Source organism: Talpa occidentalis, unplaced genomic scaffold, assembly GCF_014898055.3.
Source record: "Talpa occidentalis isolate TD23 unplaced genomic scaffold, MPIMG_talOcc4v2.1 talOcc4.6, whole genome shotgun sequence".
Lineage (NCBI taxonomy): Eukaryota > Metazoa > Chordata > Mammalia > Eulipotyphla > Talpidae > Talpa > Talpa occidentalis.
Genome location: NW_023604972.1, coordinates 40,737,678 through 40,760,347, shown reverse-complemented (window position 1 = coordinate 40,760,347; position 22,670 = coordinate 40,737,678). Strand labels below are relative to the sequence as shown.

General features: G+C 38.8%; 1 protein-coding gene across 9 annotated transcripts in view; it reads right to left on the bottom strand.

Moving 5' to 3' along the window:
- The window catches only part of RUFY3 (RUN and FYVE domain containing 3), an 80,067-nt gene that overhangs the window by 11,883 nt on the left and 45,514 nt on the right, over positions 1-22,670 (bottom strand). For 6 of the 9 annotated variants that reach the window (XM_054688196.1, XM_054688195.1, XM_037529900.2 and 3 more), the window contains 9 exons: positions 21,780-21,881; positions 17,752-17,875; positions 16,236-16,297; positions 14,331-14,396; positions 13,992-14,061; positions 10,644-10,736; positions 8,319-8,402; positions 4,956-5,123; positions 4,379-4,476 (listed from right to left, as the gene is read on the bottom strand). In XM_054688196.1, coding sequence (XP_054544171.1) covers positions 4,379-4,476; positions 4,956-5,123; positions 8,319-8,402; positions 10,644-10,736; positions 13,992-14,061; positions 14,331-14,396; positions 16,236-16,297; positions 17,752-17,875; positions 21,780-21,881 — 867 coding nt within the window. Of the gene's footprint in view, positions 1-22; positions 2,548-4,374; positions 4,477-4,955; positions 5,124-8,318; positions 8,403-10,643; positions 10,737-13,991; positions 14,062-14,330; positions 14,397-16,235; positions 16,298-17,751; positions 17,876-21,779; positions 21,882-22,670 lie in introns of those variants that run through there. The other 3 variants (XM_037529901.2, XM_037529902.2, XM_037529904.1) reach the window with 2 other exon arrangements.

Here is a 22,670-nt window from a genome sequence, read left to right as displayed (position 1 = left end):
TGATAAAAAACAAAAGCTATGGTGGGGAGGAAGACCAAGTTCACAACACAAAATAAGACAACCCAAGGAAGAAGACATGGAGAGGCAGAGAGGAGAAAAAAAAAAACTTTAAAGGACACAGGGGAAGCAATTATGGAGGGGGAAAGATGGAAAAAAAACAAATTCTAAAGAAAAGCAAGATGAAGGTGAACCAGGCAGAGGAAAAGTTGATTTTCCATTTTTTTTTTATTCTAGTACTACAGTTTACAGCCATTAGATGATAAACAATAAAACATCACTTTTAGAAAATCCATATCCAAATCCAACCTCAAGTACACAGTAATTAAAGTTAAAATCACTTTTTTGTTTTTATTTCCTAGTAAGTTTGGTACTTTAAAATTTTGTTTACACACATAACTAGAACTTGCAAATGGGCAACTACCTTCTTATGCGGAATTAGAACTTTTTTCTGGTCCTTTCCATAAACCACAAATTACATTAAACCATTAGATATTTTACATCAACTCTTACCCAGGCTTTGGATTATTATATAAGGAAAAGCCTTTGTCAGAGTTTGGCCATCTGTTTCCTTCTATTCCTATCAAGTGGGGTGTGCCTAGCCGGACAAACAACTCAGCAGTGGCCTGCATAAATTCCTGACCATATTTTCTGGAAGATTCTAAAGAATGTTTTCTTCTATATATCCTATAACTTTGCACCTATAAAGAAGCATGTTCTAAAAGGTGAAAACAGTTGGGGCTGTTTATAATAGAATTTGGAAGCATGCTATGTGTAGTCTTTGAAATGTTTTGTTTTGGTGTCTGAATCTTCCTTCTATATGCGCATAGAAAAAGCAACTCATCACCACAAAGGATGATGAAGATAAGACATTAAGGGATTTATTAATATAGGTGCAAAATTATAAGAACTAAATAAGTTCAAGAGCACAGGATTTTCCATGAGGTTGTTAAATGCTCTTTGACTTGAGTTTGGTTCAAGTCTGCAAGGACTGGTAACAGCACACATGAAATCTATCTTACTCCCTTAATTCTGCCTGTTTTTTTTTCCCCCTGAAGAAGAAGGTAAAGAATTTCAAGAGCTGGAAACAAAGGGATTATTTCTGGCCCCATCTAAGCAGCTTAAATGCTGCAAAACATATTAGAATGGAAAAAAACAAACAAACAAAAAAAACAAACCCCGAAATATTTTGTCAAGACTTTTTGAAGGAATGAAGGCTTATATAAAGTCTGTTCCCCACAAATCAAAAGGAAAAAAATCTCAATATTTATAGGATAATTTACAATGTAAAGCCTAGAAAGTGTTAGAACTGTGGTCACTTAGAAAAAGAAGCCCTGCTAATTACTGTTTGTGGATATCTACTGAGAATCTTTATAGACTAAATAATGGTGAAGAACATAAGTGAACATAAGTTTTATCTATTTAGCTATGTCCTACTCTGAAATGGTCTTCTAATAGACTGTTAGTTTCCCAGAAAATTGAGCAAGTCCCCACATTTGAATGAACAAAAACAATCACTCTTAAGTAAAGCTTTCCACTCGAGGGATGAGTCAGGAAACCACTACTCATGTCTATACCTTTTCACCTTTACTCCAAAAGGAAAAGCAGGATATATTTGAAAAATGTATAGTGTATCTTTTTTCAATAGAAGAAAAGTGTTTTTATTCAGAGAGAAATTCTTTTCTCTGATCTACTTAAATAGGAAGTAGATTTGCAGGAAAATGGCAGAGGTAGAGATGACAAATATTAGGAGGGCGTTCCCAAGCTTCCACATTATTATATTATCATAGGTTACCTAATCACTAACTGTATCTCTATGTACTTTAAAGAAATAAATATAAGGATGCGTTTTTTTTTTTTTTTTTTTTCTCTGAAGTCACTAAGGTAAAATGTTGCAAGCAATCTTAGTTACTGAGAATAGAACTGTACTGAAATACTAAGTACTTATCCTTGGCTTGGGAATTAAACTTATATAACCAAAGTGAAAAGAGGTCATGGCCTAGGAGACACAGAACTACTTTAGAAGAGTCCAAGTTCGAACGGTAGTCACCTCTAGCTCATTACATTGTAAAGGCAGAACAGGCTTGCTGATATAGACAATGCACCTAGAATCTGCTGTTAGGGACTGGGTAGTAAAGGCATTAATAATATATGTACAGAGCATCAATTCCCTAGACTTTTCTTTTTAGTGGTCTGTTACTTATTGTTCAACTCGGAAGTAATTATTCAAAGTTTATTAGGCATTTAATTAAGAGCTTATACTAAATTTCTAGCTCTGGGGAAACAATAAAGGAGGAAAAAAACACAGTCTATGTATCAAACTGTTTTTTTTAAAAGTCCAACAAATTCAAAGTCAAGTCAATTTTTGGTGACGTTTCATATAGAATTAGAGTTTAAATGTAATAACTTTTGGATTTGCTTCCTTTTACAGCTAAGTTGTGATATCAGACTTGAGAGGTGACCAATTGCAAAAACTCCTAATGGTGTTTTGGGATCAGTTTATTAGCTGCACTATTCAAGGTCTTTGCCTGTTTCACCAAATCCTTTTCACTAAATTAATAAAATAAAAACAAAAATGAAGTAGATGGGGGATTGAGAAAATGGATAAACAGGAAAGACAAAGATAGCAAAAGAATAAGTCAGTTTACTACTTGAAGAGACAAGTCGTTATTTAGTTCTGTCTGCTTTAAATGCCAAGTCAGAAACTACTAAAAAACAATTTGATACTTTTCAAACTTAACTTATGAACACTAAAAGTGATCTGCTAATAATAATCATATAAAGGCTTATGAGCAAGCACTTAGATAACTTACCAGAGAGACCAATACATTTTTACTTAAAATCAGTTAAACTGGAATCTTCAAGGTTATTTACTGATTTGCAATTAACTTTTGAGTTAATGTTAACAGGCTGTACTGTTCAGAACCCTCCTGGTTAAGAATCATCTGAATAAAAGATACATCCATTCATCCATGTATTTACTAAATGAATGCCTTGTATGTTCAAGACACTGCCACAGGTCCCATGACAGAACTTAAAAAGATCAATTAACTAATAATCTCAAGGAGGTCACATTTTCATCTGAAGATAAGATATATATATAAGGCTATAAGATGACATATAAACTGACTAGTGCTGTAAATGATATGGATATAAAGACATGGGAATTCCAATGTGGACAGATTGACAGATTATTTTTAGCTTATAAGGAGTATCAGAATAGGCTTTAGGTGGGCCTCCCCTGGTGGCACAGTGGTTGGGCGCTGAACTGCGAAGCTACCCACAGCCTCTGCAGCGCCGGTTCGATCCCCGGCCACCAGCGAGGGTCCCACATGGTGCGCAGACCTCTCCTGCCACCCGCTGCTCCCCTCAGCAGTGTATTTCGACAGTCTGTCTGTTCTGTTTCTGGCTCTGGTGAATTCTCTCACCCTCCCCACTTCTGACTGTAGCCTAGTGCTTGTATAAATAAATAAAAAAAAAAAAAAAAAAAAAAAAAAAGGAATAGGCTTTAGGGAGTGGCAGTTGAGCCTGAATGTGTCTGAAAAACAAGGGATAAGAGAAAGGGCATGTTTAATTGGTGGAATTATTAGGAAAGGAATGAATGGGGAGAATGGGAATTATGTCCAGGGCCAGTAGATTAATTTTGTTCAAGTCAAGGAGGGTGATCAGGAGGTATTAAAGTTGGAAAAATAGATTTGCAACATCGAATGACTGTGGGTGTCCTGATTTATTTAATCTTGTTTTCCTGGCCCTTTTTTTTGGCAGCTTCGTCACCAGAAAAAGTGGGGGTTTTAGACAAAAAGAGAAATGAGAGTAGGACAGGGAGAGGATGTGTTTTGAGTAGAATGAACTGTAGGTACTGGTGGGAAATAGCTGGACAGAAAATGAAAATGCAAGACTGGTCTCCAAGAAGTCAGAGCTGGAAACACAAAGAGTTGTGGTATGAGGTGTCAGAGGAAACAAGTGGGCTGTTCAGGGAAAGCAGAGAAAGGGGAGATAGAGAGAGGAGAGAAAAGATTAAAGTTAAAGAAGGGCTTTGAACCCTCATCATCTAGCACCAATGTATTTAAAGGTTTTAGTGATGAACAGTAAAACAACAGAATTAGAAACATATTTAAAAGTTCTTTCATCCATCAAAGTATTGAAATTGGGTTAAGAAAGAGGGTTAGAGTCCAACACAGACATAAGTGACATTTCTTAAATGCATTTTTGATGACTTCTTAGAAAACACAAAATTTCATTGGCTTTCTTTCTACTACCATGCCTGATGTTAAGCCGAAACAATTTCAGATACTTTCTATTTATCAGATGCATAATACATTCTCTTCATCTGCAGCACTGAAAGCTCAATGTGTTTTCATGAAAGAAACAGCACTTTTACCTTTGCTCGAGCTGTTTAATGGTAGCAGCCATCTGATTAGTCTTCTCTTCCAAGCGACTGTTTAGTTCACTTTTCTGTTTTACTCCCAAATCTGAACTCTGTTATGGAAAAGAATTATGAGTGACGTATATCTAACATAAAATCCTGACATAAATCACAAATGCCTTTTGAACCGAAAGAGAAATAGCAATGCCTATATATTTGTATATGGAGAAAACCCAAAAATATGTTTATAATTAGTACTGGTAGGTGATGCTTTATGACCAAAGCTAACATCAGAAGGCTCATCAACCTTTCGTATTGCAGTATAAAATTTAATGGGCTATATGACTCAGTTGGCAAGTTAGGCTAGAAAGTATCAATTATCTTAGAGGGTAAGAAAGGCCTTACATTACAGTTTGAAAAGTGGCCATGGTTTTCCAAAACAGCTACAGAGGATTCCACAATGGTGTGATTCCTACAGTGGCTACTGGTAGCTGATCGCACGATGAGACGTGACTCTTCCTCTTGTATATGAGGTATAATTCGAGAAAAAAAGAGGCCCAGAGACCAGTGAGCCTGTTCCTCTTTCCCCTACCTGTAGCTTGAAGGCAAGCTCATGCTTGAGAGCCCTGAGATCGTCCAGCTGCTGCCGCAGAGACACCAGGGCATCCTGCTTCTCGCAGACGTCCTTCTCCAGCATCTTCATGGCCAGTTCCATCTCCTGTCTCATGCTGATCTGGATCTCCAGTTCTTTCTCAACATCCTGCCCCCAAAGATAAAGATAGTGGTTATTCTTGCTTTCCTCAACTAACGACCAGGTATAAAACTCCACAGAAAAAGGTAGACCAAACTCTTGGGTCTGAATATCCCGCCAAAATATCTATAAATTAGGGCCTCCCTGGTGGTGCAAGGTGTTAAGCACAGCACTGTGAAGCTATCTGCAGCCCCCTGCAGTGCAAGTTTGATCCCCACCAGCTGGGGAGATACCCACATGGCATGGCAGACCTCTCCTGTCTCGCCCGCTGCTCCCCTCAGCAGTGTATTTCAGTCAGTTTTGCCTGTTCTGTTCCCCATTCTGTCTCTGGTGAATCCTCTCACCCCCTACACCTCTGGCTTGTACTCCGGTTCTTGTATGCATAAATAAATCTTTAGGGCCTCCCCTGGTGGCGCAGCGGTTGAGCGCTGGGCTGCGAAGCTGCCCGCAGCCTCTGCAGCCCTGGTTCGATCCCCGACCGGTGAGGGTCCCACATGGTGTGCAGACCTCTCCTGCAGCGCCTGCTGCTCCCCTCAGCAGTGTACTTAGGTCCTTCTGCCTGTTCTGCTCCCTGCTCTGGCACTGGTGAATTCTCTCACCCTCACACACTTCTGACTGTACCCAGTGCTTGTATAAATACATAAATAAATCTTAAAAAAAAAATCTTTAAAAAAATAGCTATAAACTAGCATTCATTGCAGGTAGTAACAGTAAGAAAAACTAGGATAATTACAGTGACATTTACTCAATGATTTACAAATCTGAAAAACTTGGTATGCCAAAAATAGTGCTAATTAATATCTAAAGTACGTATATACTTGAGATACTTCATTAGACAGTAAGGCAGACAACTGATATCATCGCCTATTATAGAAATATAATATGTTGTAGTAGCCAGCATAAAATGAAACGATTCCCATTTTCTTCAATCTGGATAGTACTGACATATTCAAGAGCTCAAGGAGCTGAAAAGATATTTTGGGTATCCAGGCTAGCATCTCAGTTACTGGGAATGGTCAATATGGCTAGCTTAATTTCTATATTCACTTGCCATCAAACTTCATTTCAACTGTTATTATTGCAATATTGTTTGGATGACCAATGATACAGAGACCTGAGTTCCTCTGCAGTCAGGACACACCTACGTCTTGCCTACTTTCTTGGTTTCCTTCCTTTCTTTTCTTAAATATTTATTTATTTATTTATACAAGCACTGGGTATAGTCAGAAATGCGGGAGGGTGAAAGAATTCACCAGAGGCAGAGAGGGGAGCAGAACAGGCAGAGAGATGGAGGACACTGCTAAGGGGAGTAGTGGGGCACAACAGGAGAGGTCTGCACGCCATGTGGGACCCTCACCGGCGGCCGGGGATTGAACTGGCGCTGCAGAGGCTGCGGGCAGCTTCATAGCCCAGCGCTCAACCGCTGCACCACCGGGGAGGCCCAGTTTCTTTCCTTTCAAATAAACATTATAATAAAAGGATATGGAAAATTTACTGTAGGATATTTACTATGTATTGCTTAACCGAGGTTTCCTTTGTACATGATTAGCATGACAGAAAATGAATCAAATTGCTTCTTAAAATGCCGACATATTTCTAGAACCATTCTTATGGAAAATATTTTGTGATCTAATTCCAAATACATAGGCAAAATGACAATTCTTCACATATGTTAAAATAACATTGTTTTCTCAGAAAACTTGAATTTCTATTCTATATACTGTTAATGTATGATAATTTTTAGTACCAATGAGTACTCAATTGTTTTCAGGCTTCTCCCTATTCTTATTTATGGTACTATCTGAAGTGCAGGAAGAGAGGTAAATTAATACACTAATATTTGGATAAAACTTACTACCTTATACATTCATATATACTTCATAATTTCTAAAAATATCTTTTTTAAAAGATTTATTTTATTTATGCATACAAGAGCTGGGGTGTATGCCAGAGGTGTCAGGAGTGAGACCAGAGAGAGTAAGGAGTAGAAGAGGCTGATTGACTGAAACATACTGCTGAGGGGAGCAGTGGACCAGTCAGGGGAGGTCTGCTGCACCATGTGGGTTACTCCCTGGCTGGGGATCGAATTCATGCTACAGTGGCTGTGGATAGCTTTATAGTGTGAGACTTAACCCCTTGTGCCACCAGAGAGGCCAAATTTCTGAAAATAACACTAATATTGGGTGATACTTTATTTAGGTATTATAACAATAATGAATTTAGAAAAACAGCTAGAAGTAAGAGTACAAGTCTACATTAATAATTCTCAGTAAGAAGAGGGGCTGCCAGCTTAAAGGGGGACATATTATGATCTTCACAGGAATGGGGACTAAGATAGGCGTGGGGACTGCAGTTTTAAAAAGTAAGTTCCTGGGGGCCATCTCTGTGGCGCAGACGTTGAGCGCTGGGCTGCGAAGCTGCCCGCAGCCTCTGTAGCACTGGTTCTATCCCGGCCACAGGCGAGGGTCCCACATGGCATGCAGACCTCTTCTGCTGTGCCCCCCGCTGCTCCCCTTAGCACTGTGCTGTGTCAGTCTGTCCTGTTCCCCGCTCTGGCTCTGGTGAATTCTCTCACCCTCCCACGCTTCTGACTGTACCCAGTGCTTGTATAAATAAATAAATAAATAAATAAATCAATCTTAAAAAAAAAAAAAAAGTTCCTGGGCCTCCCTGGTGCCCCCCCCGCCCCCGACCTCCCGCACTGTGAAGCTGTCCACAGCCTCTGCAGCACGGGTTCAATCCTAGCCGGCTGGTGAGAATCCCACATGGCGTGGCAGACCTCTCCTGTCTCACCTGCTGTTCCCCTCAGCAATGTACTTTATGTACTTTGTCAGTCTGCCTGTTCTGTTTCCCACTCTATCTCTGGTGAATCCTCTCACCCTCCCATGCATCTGGCCTGTACCTCAGCACTTGCATAAATAAAATAAATAAATAAAAAGTAAGTTCCATACAGTTTATTTTCTTTCAATATAAACTATAAAAGCAAAACAAAAAAAATGGTGAAAACATATTGGTAGCTGAAGATACTCAGAAAACGGGCTGAGATAGCATTATAGAGAAACGGTTTTATAGAATCGATAAAACTTTGTTAGAACACTACTATTCCTGTAAGGTAAAAAGCTCTTGGACTGTAAAATAAAAGCTACAAGTAGGCCACTACCTTTCAGTGTGTTCCAGAACTATTAGAACTTAAGCAACATTTACCAGTCGTAATTGTGTCTCCTCCTTTAAATGCTTTCTTGCTTCACTTAGTGCTTGCCCTTCTGAAGTTCTGTCTTGCTTAGGACCCTTGAAAAGGCAGATAAAACAGCACATGAAAGGATTTAAAGAATCTATACAGAGTTAGCTAACACTAGCACTGCTATTTAGCAAGGAAAAAAATCATACCTAAGTAGGTCTAACAATTAACAAAGAACAAAGGTAACAAAAGAAATCAATTAAGTCTAGTAAATAAAAAACAATTGTAAAGCTGGATTAGGAATTTCTTATCATTTTGTATAAAGCCCCAAGACAGGTTAACAAATGTAGGGTAAGAAAAATGTCAGGCTTTTCTGCCCTCCCGCCATCAGGATAGATGACGGAATCCTGCAGTCCTGAATGCATGCCCGATGGCGGGCACCTGGAGTAGGGTGTGGGCATAGGTAGATGAGATTCACCTGGGCTAAGACTGTGCTTTTTAAGGGTAGCGTCACAGGGATGCCAGTAGAAGCTGAGAAAGAAGCAGGAGAAGCCAAAAGAGAAGCCGAGAGAGAAGCAAGAGAAGCAGAAGCTGAGAGAAGGCCGGAGAGCCCAGACAGAATGAAGACTTGCTGGGGGCTGGGAGGCCTGCGAGCCTCCCGGCCCCCCAGCACCCTTACCTGCTGTGTACCGGGTAAATCCCAATAAAAAGACCTGCAAAAAGCCACTGAGGACTGACTCCTCCTTTACCCAGTCTGCTGGATTAGAAAACCTGCACTGTGCCCTTGTCTTGCCTTTACAACAAACCAAGTAGTAGAAGTCATAAGAATGAGCCTCTAAAAACAAAACAGTATTCGCTGGAATATATGATTTAAGTAAAAGATTCAAATATCCCTTCTCCAGAGTTCTGGCATCTGATGTTTCTAAACCATTCAGAGATCACAGCTAAAATAAGTCAGTCATCAGAAAATTCTAAGCAGTCACAGCTGTTTTCACAAAGTCCTTGCATTTAAGTCAAACATGTTACTCACAGAAAACTATTCTAGTCCCCACCCAAAGCTTACTCATTAGTAACAGTTTTAATATAAACTGTGGCTACTGGATTCCCTGTTCCAAGGAACATCATAGGTTAGAAGCATGACGATAAAAGGGAGTGGCAGATCTTTCTAAAAAAAGCAATACTAACAGCAGTAAGAGATGCTAGTTAAATCATGAAAGGCAGAATAAAATCACCCACAGCAATCTGGGACTATGTAAGTATAGATGCGGGAAGTTCTCTCAATTTCAACAGCTCCCTAAACTAGTACCATTATAAGTTAGTAATACATGATTGCCAATGTTGACATTGTAATTTTCAGTCATCATAAATGGCTTATGAAGGATAGAAGATTGTCAGGCTTTTCTGCCCTCCTGCCATCAGGATAGATGATGGATCCCTGTGGGCCTGAATGCATGCCTGATGGCAGGCACCTGGAGTGGGGTGTGGGCATATGTAGGTGGGTACACCTGGGCTGAGTCGGGGCTTATAAGGGCTGTATCACGGAGAACAAGAGCAGCAGAACCATGAGAAGGAGAACAAGCAGAAGAGAGAGAACGAGACCATGAGAGAACACCAGAGAGCCCAGAAAGAGTGAAGATTTGCTGGGGGCTGGGAGGCCTGCCGGCCTCCCGGCCCCCTTGCCTGCCGTACCTGGTAAATTGGCAATAAAAGCCTGAAAAAGCCACCGAGGGCTCCAGGACTCCTCCTTCACCCGTCTGCATGGGATCATAGGGATCCTGCATCTATGCCTTCCTGCCGCTACAGCTTACTATTATATATTAAATTATCTCCTCTACTTAAGAAGGCTTGAAATTGTGTAATACATAAAAGGTTTTCAAAAAATCTCTTAGACAAATATAGACATATATGTGCCTATATATTATATAACATATGCCTATATCTGTCTATATTTATATATATAATTTATTACTGTAAGAGATAAAGTTCTAGAAAATTCACTTATATAGTAACTCTTTTCCAGTGGTATCAAAGAGGTGTCACGTCTTTAAAAACAGTAAAACAGTGTCTAAAAATAATATTAAATACAGTACAGATCATAAGCACATAAAAGCAAGAAACTGAATTAGTTTCTTGACGTCTCTAAACAGATGTAGGTGGTAGTAAAGCTATAGGACATCATCCTCCCATAACCTTTATCATCTACTCAGTTTTGTACGGAGTCTGAGTAAAAACAGTGCATTTAATATATGTAACTACTTGCTACTTCCAAAGAACCTTCAAAGCTCCTCCCACTGTTAACGCATTGAGACAAGCTCTTGGGGAGTACTTTGCAAATCCAGTATGAGATTAACCTTCCGATTGGATTCCAATAGATAGGAGCTTTCCTCTTTAACTCGTTCCATTTCTTCTTGCAAGGTAATGATCCTGTTGTTTGCAACTGCAAGCTGTTGATACAATTAAAAAATAATCTTTTATCTTTCCTTTATTAACATTTTTAAAGTATGTTAGATTAAAAAAAAAGACAGCTTTTCTTTCTTGCAGGAACCTTTTTTCAGTACCAGTATATTAACTTAAGGTTGTTTACTTCAAGAGTGTCTTCATGGATAACTTGCAATTATGGTTAGTTAAAACTCTATTTCTACAATGTTTAATAAAGAGGTCACCTCATGCCTTGGGATGAGCTTAAGAATCCCCCATAAGACTCTTTATAGATATTTTTAAAAAATTAAAGAGATGGGCGTCCATGGTGGCACAGAGGTTAAAGACAGAGCTACCAAGTTATCACCAGCCACTGCAGCATGAGTTCCATCCCCGTTCAGCCAAGGAGCAACCCACATGGTGCAGCAGACCTCTCCTGTCTCGCCCACTGCTCTTCTCAGCAGTGTATTTCAGTCATTCTGCCTGTTCTGCTCCCCACTTGCTCTGATGAATCCTCTTACCCCCAGCACCTCTGGCTTACACCCCAGTTCTTGTATGCACAAATAAATAAATCTTTAAAAAAAAATTAAAAATTAAAGAGATGCACTCCAAAGTTTTCACTCCAAAAGATCCATTAAGTACTGATGAGGGGCCTCCCCTGGTGGCGCAGCGGTTGAGCGCTGAGCTGCGAGGCTGCCCGTAGCCTCTTCAGTGCTGGTTGGTTCCCAGGCCGCTGGCGAGGGTCCCACAAAAAAAAAAAAAAAAAAAAAAAAAAAAGGACTGATGAGATTTTTCCTTTCAGTACCTAAAAATATATGGCAATAGTTTTAGCAGTACAGTTAATTTATATCCTCATTCCATAGAAGGGAAAAGTAAAGTGGAAACATTTTCCTTCTCTGAACCCCCTGAACTTTATTCCTACAGCCAATGTGAAGGTGCTGACTGAGGCCGGGAAAGGAACCAAGGGCTCCTCTAAGCCTGGACTGGCTCCCTTTTCATTAACTCGTCACTAGCAGTGGGTGGAGGTTGTGCTGGACTACTATTCTGATGTGGTAAGTAGAGGAGCTAGGACTCTGGCACACTTTTTTAAATGTAAATCTTGGCAGCCCATCTATCTCTGTACCATGAATCAAATCAATACATAAGGAAGTAACTCTGGGCAAGAGTTACTTGCCTAGTAACTCTTCTGTTCTTCAGAGTTAAGTGTCCTCTAAGACAGGTTCTTCTTCTGCGTTAGCAACATCAGAGAAAGTGTCAAATTGTAACTGCAGATCCAAGTACACTTTCTAATTCAGTTTTATCAATAATAAAGTAGATATTTATATAGATTACCTGTCTAATTCTTCTCATTTTGTCATATGAGTTAGGAGTGCAGGAAGGGAAAAGAGACATATTACTATTATTATCTTTCACTGGTCCTCTTAAATCTAAAATATATGGAAAAGCAGACTTGAACAGATCTTCATCTGCTGATTATAGAGGATGCGCAGTGTGCACTCATCTCTAAAAGCATCTTCCTGATTAGTGCTTTAACTTGGTTTTATTATTACTTTTTCAGATTTATTTTTATTTATTTATGCATATAAGAACTGGGGTATAGACCAGGAGTGCAGGGGATGGCAGGATTCACCAGAGACAGAGTGGGGAGCAGAACAGGTGGATCTACTGAAATACACTGCTGAGGGAGCAGCAGGCAAGACAGGAGAGGTCTGCTGAACCGTATGGGTTAGCTCTCTGGCCAGGGATCGAACTCATGCTGTAGTGGCAGGCGATAGCTTGATAGCACTGAGACTTTAACCCCTGTGCCACTAGGCAGGCCCAACCTGGTTTTATTTAAACCAAATTTACTGCTCTATATGTAACAGGATAGTTTTAATTAGCAATAGAAAAGCCAAAGTCTTCATCTAAAAAATGTTATCTAAGAATTTTCATGGAAACATCTAATGAAGATGTAGCTACATAGAAATATGTAGCTTAGCCTTTGACAAATTAGGAAAAAATACATTATTCAAATTTATTATTTTATTTATTTTTAAAGATTTATTTATTTATGCATACAAGAACTGGGGTACAGTCCAGAGATGTGGGGGGTGAGAGGATTCACCAGAGACAGAGTGGAAAGCAAAACAGGCAGATTGACTGAAATACACTGCTGAGGGGAGCAGCCAGCGAGTCAGGAGAGGTCTGCTGTGCCATGTGGGCCGCTCTTTGGCTGGGGATCGAATTAGTGGTGCAGTGGCTGCAGCGAGCCTCATAGGTTGCATCTTAACCCCTTGCGCCACCAGGGAGGCCCCCACATTATTCAAATTTAAAACATGAGGTTATTTTTCTATTCTTATTTTAGGGGAATTTTTAAAGAATTTTCACATATATAATCTTAGATGATATTCAGAGTAATTATTAAGCTGAAGGGGGAAGTACAAATACCCTCATTTCCCAGTGAGGAACTGGGCCTCTTGGAGGTCAAGTGACTCTGTTGCTCAGGAGCACATGACATGCAAGCAAGCATTACTGCTCTTCTGAACAACACTCTTTATGTTATCTACCCTACTTCCCAAGGAGAAAATAAGGCCCTGAGGGTGGAGAGTTTGTTAATATGGCACATACAAGTCAGTACCTAGCACATACAAAGTTTGGTCTAGTATCTAGCACATAGTACCAAAATTTTGGTTGAATGAAAAATGATGAATTTCATGTTATATGCTAAACATTAACTTTAAGCTAGCCCAGACAAAACATTCACACAAAAGAAAGCAAGATACTTCATTAGTCCAGATTCTATGCCTACAGACTTCAACTGGATAACTGAGATCCCTCAGAGAAACCAGTTGACCATTCCCAGTCAGAATAAGGAAATACATTCTCTCTCTCTCTCACACACACACACACACACACACACACAAACACACACGTCTTTCACACTTGCTATCTGTAATTCACTCTCAGTAGTTTTTCTTTCTCACACACAGTTTCTCTCATGCATCACATTTCTTCTGTATTTTACATATAGCCCTCTCTCCATTTTCCCAGTTTTACACATATTTTCTCTTCTTTCCTTTCTCCTACCTTTTTCTTCACTACCCTCTGACACCTTTCTGCCCAACTTAACTGGAAACAAGAGTTAAAAAAAAAAAATAAAAATAAGGAGTTATGTTTACCTAGTAGTAGGTATTATCTGAAAAATCAAGTCCTTTATTTCCAAAGTTCCATAGATACTATTGGTTCCACAAATGCACACCATTAAATTCTATGTCAAACAAAGAATTTCCAAAGATACTTACTTCCTCTGTCAGTTTAGTGTTGGATTTTTCTAATGCATCCACTTTTGCTTGAAGGTTATTTACAGTAGCACTATCAAGAAGGAAAAAAGAAAGTAAGTAACAGAGTCATGTTTATATTTCATGTTCAACTGTAACCATATCTTTGCTTGGCTAACAGTGCCATAGTTCTCTGTAGACATTATTATAAACGGTATTTAGCCAGTGCCCTATATCTCAGTGCCTGGCAAACAGGAATTCTATGTATATCTGTTGAATATTATCTGAATTTATCCTTATTGTCAGTTTACCTAACCCACACCCCCAACAAGACTCCCCGCAAAGTATTTATTCATTCTTTACTTCAGATGTCTGTTGAGTTCTTCTACATAGTTCTTCTGGTCCAGAATTGCAGTAATTTGGCCATCTCTGGGGGAAGGGTAGATGTAGAACAGAGAGAAAATTAAAATAAAATTACATTAGAAATATCAAGATGTTGTTCTGCTCAAGTTTTCACAAACACAGTAATAAAACAGGCAGATCCTGAAGTATAACACTCCTCAGCATATCAACAAGAAGTTTCAGAGGTTTAAAAATGGAAATAAAAACAAAAGTAAAAATGCACCCCTATTAATAAAGCCCTTATGATCGCTTACAAACCTTAATAACTAAGGTTACAGGTACAATAAATCAATCTATCAGAGACATCCAAAGAAGAGAACTTTTCTTGTTGTAACTGATTGGGCTTTATTTTTTAGCTTTGCTAGTATTTATATCAACTTTCCGTTTATAATATGAATTGAATCAAGTTTACACTTAGCTGTTTCAAAAGGTTTTATATATTTGTCCTTAAATGTTACTGATAATTCAAAGTGAATGGTATGAAAAGCTTTCATAAATATCAAGAGTTTATTCTTTTTTTTAATTTAATTTATTTATTTTTTATAGAGGCATGTTTTATTTTTTTTTAATTTATTTGTTTGTTTTTGTTTATACATGCACTGGGTACAGTCAGAAGCGCGGGAGGGCGAGAGAATTCACCAGAGCCAGAGCGGGGAGCAGAACAGGCAGAAGGACCGAAGTACACTGCTGAGGGGAGCAGCGGGCGGCAGGAGAGGTCTGCGCGCCATGTGGGACCCTCCTCCGGTGGCCTGGGAGCAGCCGGGGATCGAACAGGCGCTGCAGAGGCCGCGGGCAGCTTCGCAACCCAGCGCTCAACCACTGCGCCACCGGGGAGGCCCAAGAGTTTATTCTTACACAAATTAATTACGTGTGGGAAAAGGAGGTTCACACATCTAGAACCAAACAATTTCTAGTAGGCAAAAGTTAAATAGCGAGACTTTTCAGTTAAAAGATAAATTAGGATCACACATCTCTACAACTATTTAAAGAAAAAGTGATATAATCTTAGCTCAATGTTCAAGGTTCAGACTAATTATACTATCAAGTGCTAGATTTATAAAGAGTGTGAGGCAGGCTTCTGATCTCAAAGTATTATATAAATATTTTAAAACCTTTTTATTTTGAAATAATCTTAGATTTACAAAAAGAGTTATAAAAGTAGCACAGAATTCATTCCTTCATTCTCCCTGAAGAATGAAGATTCAGCAACCTCTAGTGTCAACATTTTACATAACCCATGATGCATACGTAATATTGCAAATTTTGAGCAAACTGAAAATGCAATCCTTTTGATCAAGAATACCATGCTTTTAAATACTACTTTAAGAGATGGAGCATTAGATTTCTTTTACAATTATGTTTAATTTGTTTACCACAATCCACATAACAGGAAAATTACCTAACTATAATCCTTTTTAGGGCATAGCAGCCACAATAGTCAGGTGTTTTTGCAAAACACTATTAAAGCGGGCCTCCCCAGTGGTGCAGCGGTTGAGAACTGGGTTGCCAGGCTGCCCGCAGCCTCTGCAGCACCGGTTCGATCCCCGGCTGCTCCCCGGCCACCGGAAAAGGGTCCCGCATGGCGCGCAGACCTCTCCTGCTGCCCGCTGCTCCCCTCAGCAGTGTACTTCGTTCCTTCTGCCTGCTCTGCTCCCTGCTCTGGCTCTGGTGAATACTCTCACCCTCCCGCGCTTCTGACTGTACCCAGTGCTTATATAAATAAATAAATAAATAAATAATAAAAAATCTTAAAAAAAAAAAACAAAACACTATTAAAGCTATACCATCAGAAATTCAGCAAATATATAAAGCAGTGGCTGAAAACTTTAAATATTAACAAAAACACCTAATTTTCTTTGTACATACCCTTCACTACCTTTACTGCTGTTCCCATCCTTCAGATACATTGAAAAATCTATAACTCCAACCTATAGAGAGAATTTATAGAATTTAGTATAAAATTAGATGTATTTCTGAAGGCATAACACAATGCCTAACACAAAACAGTAATATAGTCATGGCAATTACTAGACATTTCTGATGAAAATTCAATGCTTTATTTTTTATTATAATTAGGAACTAACAAGGGTTTTATGTAACCAAGGAATCAAGACTAAGTCAATAGGACTAAAGACCAGATCATGACTAAGAAAGCCAACAGACAACTTCATATATGTTTAAGGTTTAAAGTTTCTTTCTCTTTTGCTTATTTCAGGTATTCTGCTACTGAACCCCTAGTCACTTTTGGGAATAACTTTTAAAACTAATTATAAAACATAATGTACTTTCATTTATAGAAGCGTCAGAAAATACAGATATAACAAAAGGAAGTAATATAAATACCATAATCCCAACCGCCCAAAGATGACCACTGTATCGCTCTTCCAAACTTTCATTAATGCACAGGTCTACTTGCCATTTTATTTTCAGGTTATTTCTTTTTGAAAATATAGATCAAACTAGTATACCTTCCTTTTCTACCTTCTCAGAGTAAAATTAAACAGAAATTCATTGCATTTCACACATAAGGGATGAGAAGTATTCATAGTGAATGTACCAGCTTTATTTATTGAGTAATAATGTGTGCCAGGTCCTGTACAGAGTGCAATGCAAGTACGAACTCCTTTATCCCTCACAATAACCAAATGAAAAAGACAAGGATACTCTTTATTAACCTGTATTACAGAAAAGGAATCTGAAATATCAAAAAACTAACTATAAAATACATTCATTTAGAAAATGGAGAAGTCAGAATTGAGTCTAAAAAGTTTGGCTTCAGATACATCACCATTAACTACCATGCCATACTGGGTTTACTATTTAGCTCGTGTGTGTGTATGTGTTGCCTGTACGAAATATTTTTAATAGGATCTCAGTCAAGAATTCGAAAAACAGGGCCTTCTTGGTGGCTCAGGGGCTAAAGACACAGCGCTATCAAGCTATCACCAGCCACAGCAACGTGAGTTCGATCCCCGGCCAGGGGAGCTAACCCACATGGTGCAGTAGACCTCTCCTGTCTCGCCCACTGCTCCCCTCAGCAGTGTATTTCAGTGGATCCTCCTGTTCTGCTCCCCATTCTGTCTCTGGTGACTCCTCTTACCCCTCCTGCACCTCTGGTCTACACCCCAGTTCTTGTATGCATAAATAAATAAAAATAAATCTTAAAAAAAAAAAAAGAATTTGAAAAACATTCATAAGGCATAAATGATCCAAGTTGAAAGGAAAATAATTTTTTATGTTCACACTGTATTGTAATTAAAGGAAATCCCATTTATGACCCAGAGAATTCCTCCTAATTTTATTGGTAAAATCTGATCAATCTAAATTTAGAGATAACAAAATTCAGAGTGACACACTTAGTAACTGAGTGTTCTTCCCGTACCTGAGAGTCTAAATCTTCTCCTTTCATACAGAAATTGGCATCAATGACATTTAGACCGACCAAGAGACCAGCAATTATAGCTCCTTCTTCTTCCATCATGAGGGCATTGGGTTCATAGAATTCACTGTAATAGAAATACATGAAAATACTCCATTTTAGTAAAATTTCATGAATGCAATGATGGTATCATGAGACAAGGGCAAAAATGCTTGTTTCGTGGTTGGATATAACCAACTACGAAATAGCAGAAAAGTAAAACAAGGATGACTTGGATAAATATTTTAGATTATAGGCACATGAATAGACTAGGTAACAGGCAATTGAAAGAAAAGTAATTACAGTGGGATTTTTATTCAAGGGATTATTCATGCTTTTCCTACATTTTTGTATTTATGATGCACCATGGGATAATTCTGCAATCTTTTATACATCAAAATTTACTTTTTCTGATTTATTTTTAATTCTATTTAAGTACTACATTCCTTTGACATGGTGAATAAATATTTTATAAATGTGACCTGTTGCATTATAGTCATTTTTGACTTCTTAGCAAAAGTTGCTTAACAAGCAATATGCAGGGCCTCCCTGGTGGCGCAGGCGGTTGAGCGCAGTGCTGTGAAGCTGTCCACAGCCTCTGCAGTGCTGGTTCGATCCCAGGCGGCCTCGGAGCAACCCAAATGGCGAGCAGACCTCTCCTGTCTCGCCCGCTGCACCCCCCATCAGTGTATTTCATCAGTCTGCCTATTCTGTTCCCCGCTCTGTCTCTGGTGAATCCTCTCACCCTCCTGCACATCTGGCCTGTACCCTGGCTCTTGTATAAATAAAAATAAACCAAACCAAACCAAACAAAAAAACAAGCAATATGCAGAGTAGGTTGATGATGATGTAAGATGTTTAAGGGATCATCATCTTTTATTGTCTAAGAAAGTCAGTTTTCATATTAAAAACAGAAGCAAATGTACACAAGAACCTTATAATTCTATATACTGATGACTTCTTAGGAACTTGATGTATAAACCATTCAGATCATTTGTGGAGATATACACATAATTTTGAAGGATACTAAAAAGTGTTATACTATTAAACTGTCATGAATTTTTTTTATTTAACAACATTGTGAATATCTTCCTATTTCAAAGTGAGTGAAGCTATATATAAAATACTGTTCTGGGGGAAGTGGCTAACAGTGGAGGACAGGCAAGGGAAAAAAAAGGAACCATTCTGGCCAGTTCAAGACTAAGCACATTTACTCTGGTGCTCAGCTAGACAGAGCTAATTCTTCAGATGCCAATTTTAATCACACAATTTTGAAGAAAGACACTGGACTGTGTTCATTAATAGCTTGAACACTAGATCCTACTCCACTTAAAGGCTTGATTCTTGGAAAGTTGAGCCCCTGAATTGTTCCTATTTCTTTCTCCTGATTTGTTTAATTTTCTTAGGCCAGAAAACAGCAACCAATGGCACACACAGGTACTGCAACATTAAAACAATGCTCTGTATTAGGATATACAATGCAATTTCTTGTAAAAACTAGGTTTTTTTGCATAATCTTGCCATCACTTTAAATTCTCTTAGTTGTTCTTCTTAGAAGCAAGCTGTTATATTTGAATTTCTTTTGACAAATATTAATGATCTATAAAATATGCATAGGAAAGTAAACAAATCACAAAAATGCATTTTCATAAGGAGAACTAACTCATTTAATAAGCGCCTAAGAAACAGTATCAGACATCACAGTCACCTTGTATGTCCTACTCTCTATTTACTTCCTCCTGCCCTTCCTCCTGACTTCTATCATGAAAAATGAATTTTGCATAGTTCTGAATGTTAAATGGAATAATATGCAATGATTTTTTCATGTTGGCTTCTTTTGTCCAACATTATATTTGTGAGATTAATCAATACTGTTATGTGTAGTTGCTATATGGTAGTTCATACCATATGAATAGATCAAAATTTACTTAGCTATATACTGTGAATAGACACTGGAGTCTATAACAAACATTATAATAGCTGCCAACAATCTTGTTCATGTCTTTCGTTAAACAAGTAGAATTACTGGGTCATAAGGTACATTTTTCATCAACTTTTAATTGTCAGTTTCTCTACCAATCATTAGCAGTACATTAAAGTTTCTTCACAGCTTCACAACCACTTGATATTGTCTGTCTATTCCATTTTAAGCAATTTGGTGATAGGAAGGTGATGTGGAGGTATCACATTGGTATCTTAATTTGCACTGGTGTGATGGGTCCTTAAGTTTTATATGTACCTTTTGCATATTTATTGGCCATTTAAGTTTCTTTTGTAAATGCCTTTCAAGTCCCTTATTCATCTAATGTTTGTCTGCCTTTTTCTTATTGCATTGAAGAGTTCTTTATATTTTTATTTTCTTTTTAAAGATTTATTTATGCACACAAGAGCTGGGGTGCAGGCCAAAGATGTGGAGGTGGTGGGGGCAGTGAGAGGATTCACCAGAGACAGAGTGGGAAGAGAACAGGCAGACTGACTGAAATACACTGCTGAGGGGAGCAGCAGGCAAGACAGAAGAGGTCTGCCGTGCCATGTGGGTTGCTCCCTGGCCGGCCAGGGGTTGAACTCATGCTGCCGAGGCTGTGGATTGCTTCATAATGTGGTACTTTTAACCCCTTGAGCCACCAGGGGGGCCCCTGAAGAGTTCTTTAAATACTCTGAATATATATCATTTGTAGAATATATGTGCTACATGCGACAAATATCTCCTTTCAGTCCATATGGGATGCCTTTCATTCTTAGTGTTTTTTTTTTTTTTTTAAGATTTATTTATTTATGCATACAAGAACTGTTAGGGGGAAAGGATGTCCTGCGCTAATCCCATACAGGCTTTGTGGACTCCACCCCCACTCCAGACCAAAGCCATCAGGACATTGGGAAAGACAAATCCTGTCACCACCAAAGGGAAGGTGGTTGGGACCTGAGGGTGGAGTTAAGCAGCCAGGTTGGGTATAAAAACCAAACACGTGGGCCTTGGGGGCTTCGCTCTGTCGCTAGCCTCCTGGCTTCACGGCTCCTGGCTTGCAGCCAGCTTTCAGAGTGCCATTTGTGATTCCAGGTCGGCGGATAGGGTAGGACGCATTTAAAACTTTGTCTCCCATTTTTCTCCCTGAGCTGTACATTTCCTCATTTGCCCTTCCCTTGTAAATAAACCTTTTATTAACCTTTCGTGTGTGCCTGCAGTAGAGCATTGATAAGTCCTTTTAAGTGCGTGGTGAGGACACACAGTCAGGCTACCCGTTTTGTATCGGGGCTGCCCTATAACAGAACTAGTGTACAGGCCAGAGACAGAGTGGGGAACAGAACAGGCCGGCTGACTGAAATACACTGCTAAGGGGAGCAGTGGGTGAGACAGGAGAGGTCTGCTGCTCCATATGGGTAGCTCCCTGGCCAGGGATCGAACTCGTGCTGCAGTGGCTACAGATAGCTTCACAGTCTGCATCTGAAACCCTTGCACCACCAGGGAGGCCCTAATTCTTAGTGTTAACAGGGCTTTTTGGTGACAGTTCTTTATTTTAATGTAGACCAATTTACACCTTTTATACATAGTACTTCTTGTACCCTGTTTAAGAAGTTTTTGCCTACCTATATTTTCTTCCAAAAGATACACTGTTTCTTGTTCTCATGTGCATCATGATCCATCTGGAAATATTCTGTGAACTGTATTTAATGTTACATGTCAATTTCTGCCTTCTGGTTTTATGGTAACATGTTAAAAGTCTTTCCTATTTTCTGGAAGTATTAAATTTTAGTCTGCCCAGCAAAGGACCATATATTAATAGATGTCATGGTAGCAGAATGAACACACACAATATAAAAGTAATTATTCCTGAGTATGTGTATGTGAGATGTGGGAGAAGGTATCAGTTGAACTACGTGAAAATGTCTGATTCAACTGTTTCTGATCTACAAAAATGGCAAATTTATATGCTCTCACCTCGTATGATGTAGAACATAGCAAAAAAAGAACAAAATTCAAGAAGAATTCATACCTGAGAAGTTCCTTCTTATTGATCAAAGCTTTCATATATTCTGAAAGTTTCTTTTGCATTAATGCCAAACGAAGCCAGGCTCTTCCTCTGCCTACTGGTGTCCTACAAAGACACAGAAACCAAACAATTAAAAGTAGCACAGAAGGGGGCCACAGTGGACAAATTCCCTTACTCTTGCTAATGGTCCTCCAGTGTAACATGCTACTCACCACCTCTCCCAAGACATTACTATTGGAGGGATTCTGTGTGGGCTAGTGGAACCCAGAGGGTGTGTTTGGGACAAAATCTCTTGCCAAAAATTAATTACTGAATGAGACCACAATTTGAAGACAAGACCTCTGGGATGCCCAAGTGAACTGTTGCATCAGATTAATGTTGGGTAAATTGTCATAAATTTAATGTGAGTCATGTGAATACCCATGTACTAATAAGGTGGACATTATTAGGCTTCTATCTGATTAAACTTAAATCAATCTAATTTGGTAAAAGAGCACTACTCTTTTGCAAGTCCGAAGGCAGGTTCTGGGTTGTCAGCTTCTGCAGTTCACTTGACATTGTTTTAATCTTGGCTCTCAAATTCCACTGAACACATTCTTTTTCTAGTCACCTCCCTGGACTCAATTTCTTGATTCATGAGATGATTCTCACAGTATTTAAAAAAAAAAATAAGGAAATGTTTGATATTTTAAAATAAAGACAATCTCTCCTAGATTAATAATACTTTTCTCTCATGGGTACTTTTAATCTTCTACATTACCAGTTCTCTTATAACAGTGCCCATTCATAACAAAATTATGCATTTTGGATTCTTATCAAAAATTATGATGATCATCATTATTTTTAGGCTCACTCTTCAAGGAAACTATTTTACCTGACAAACAGAATTCACCC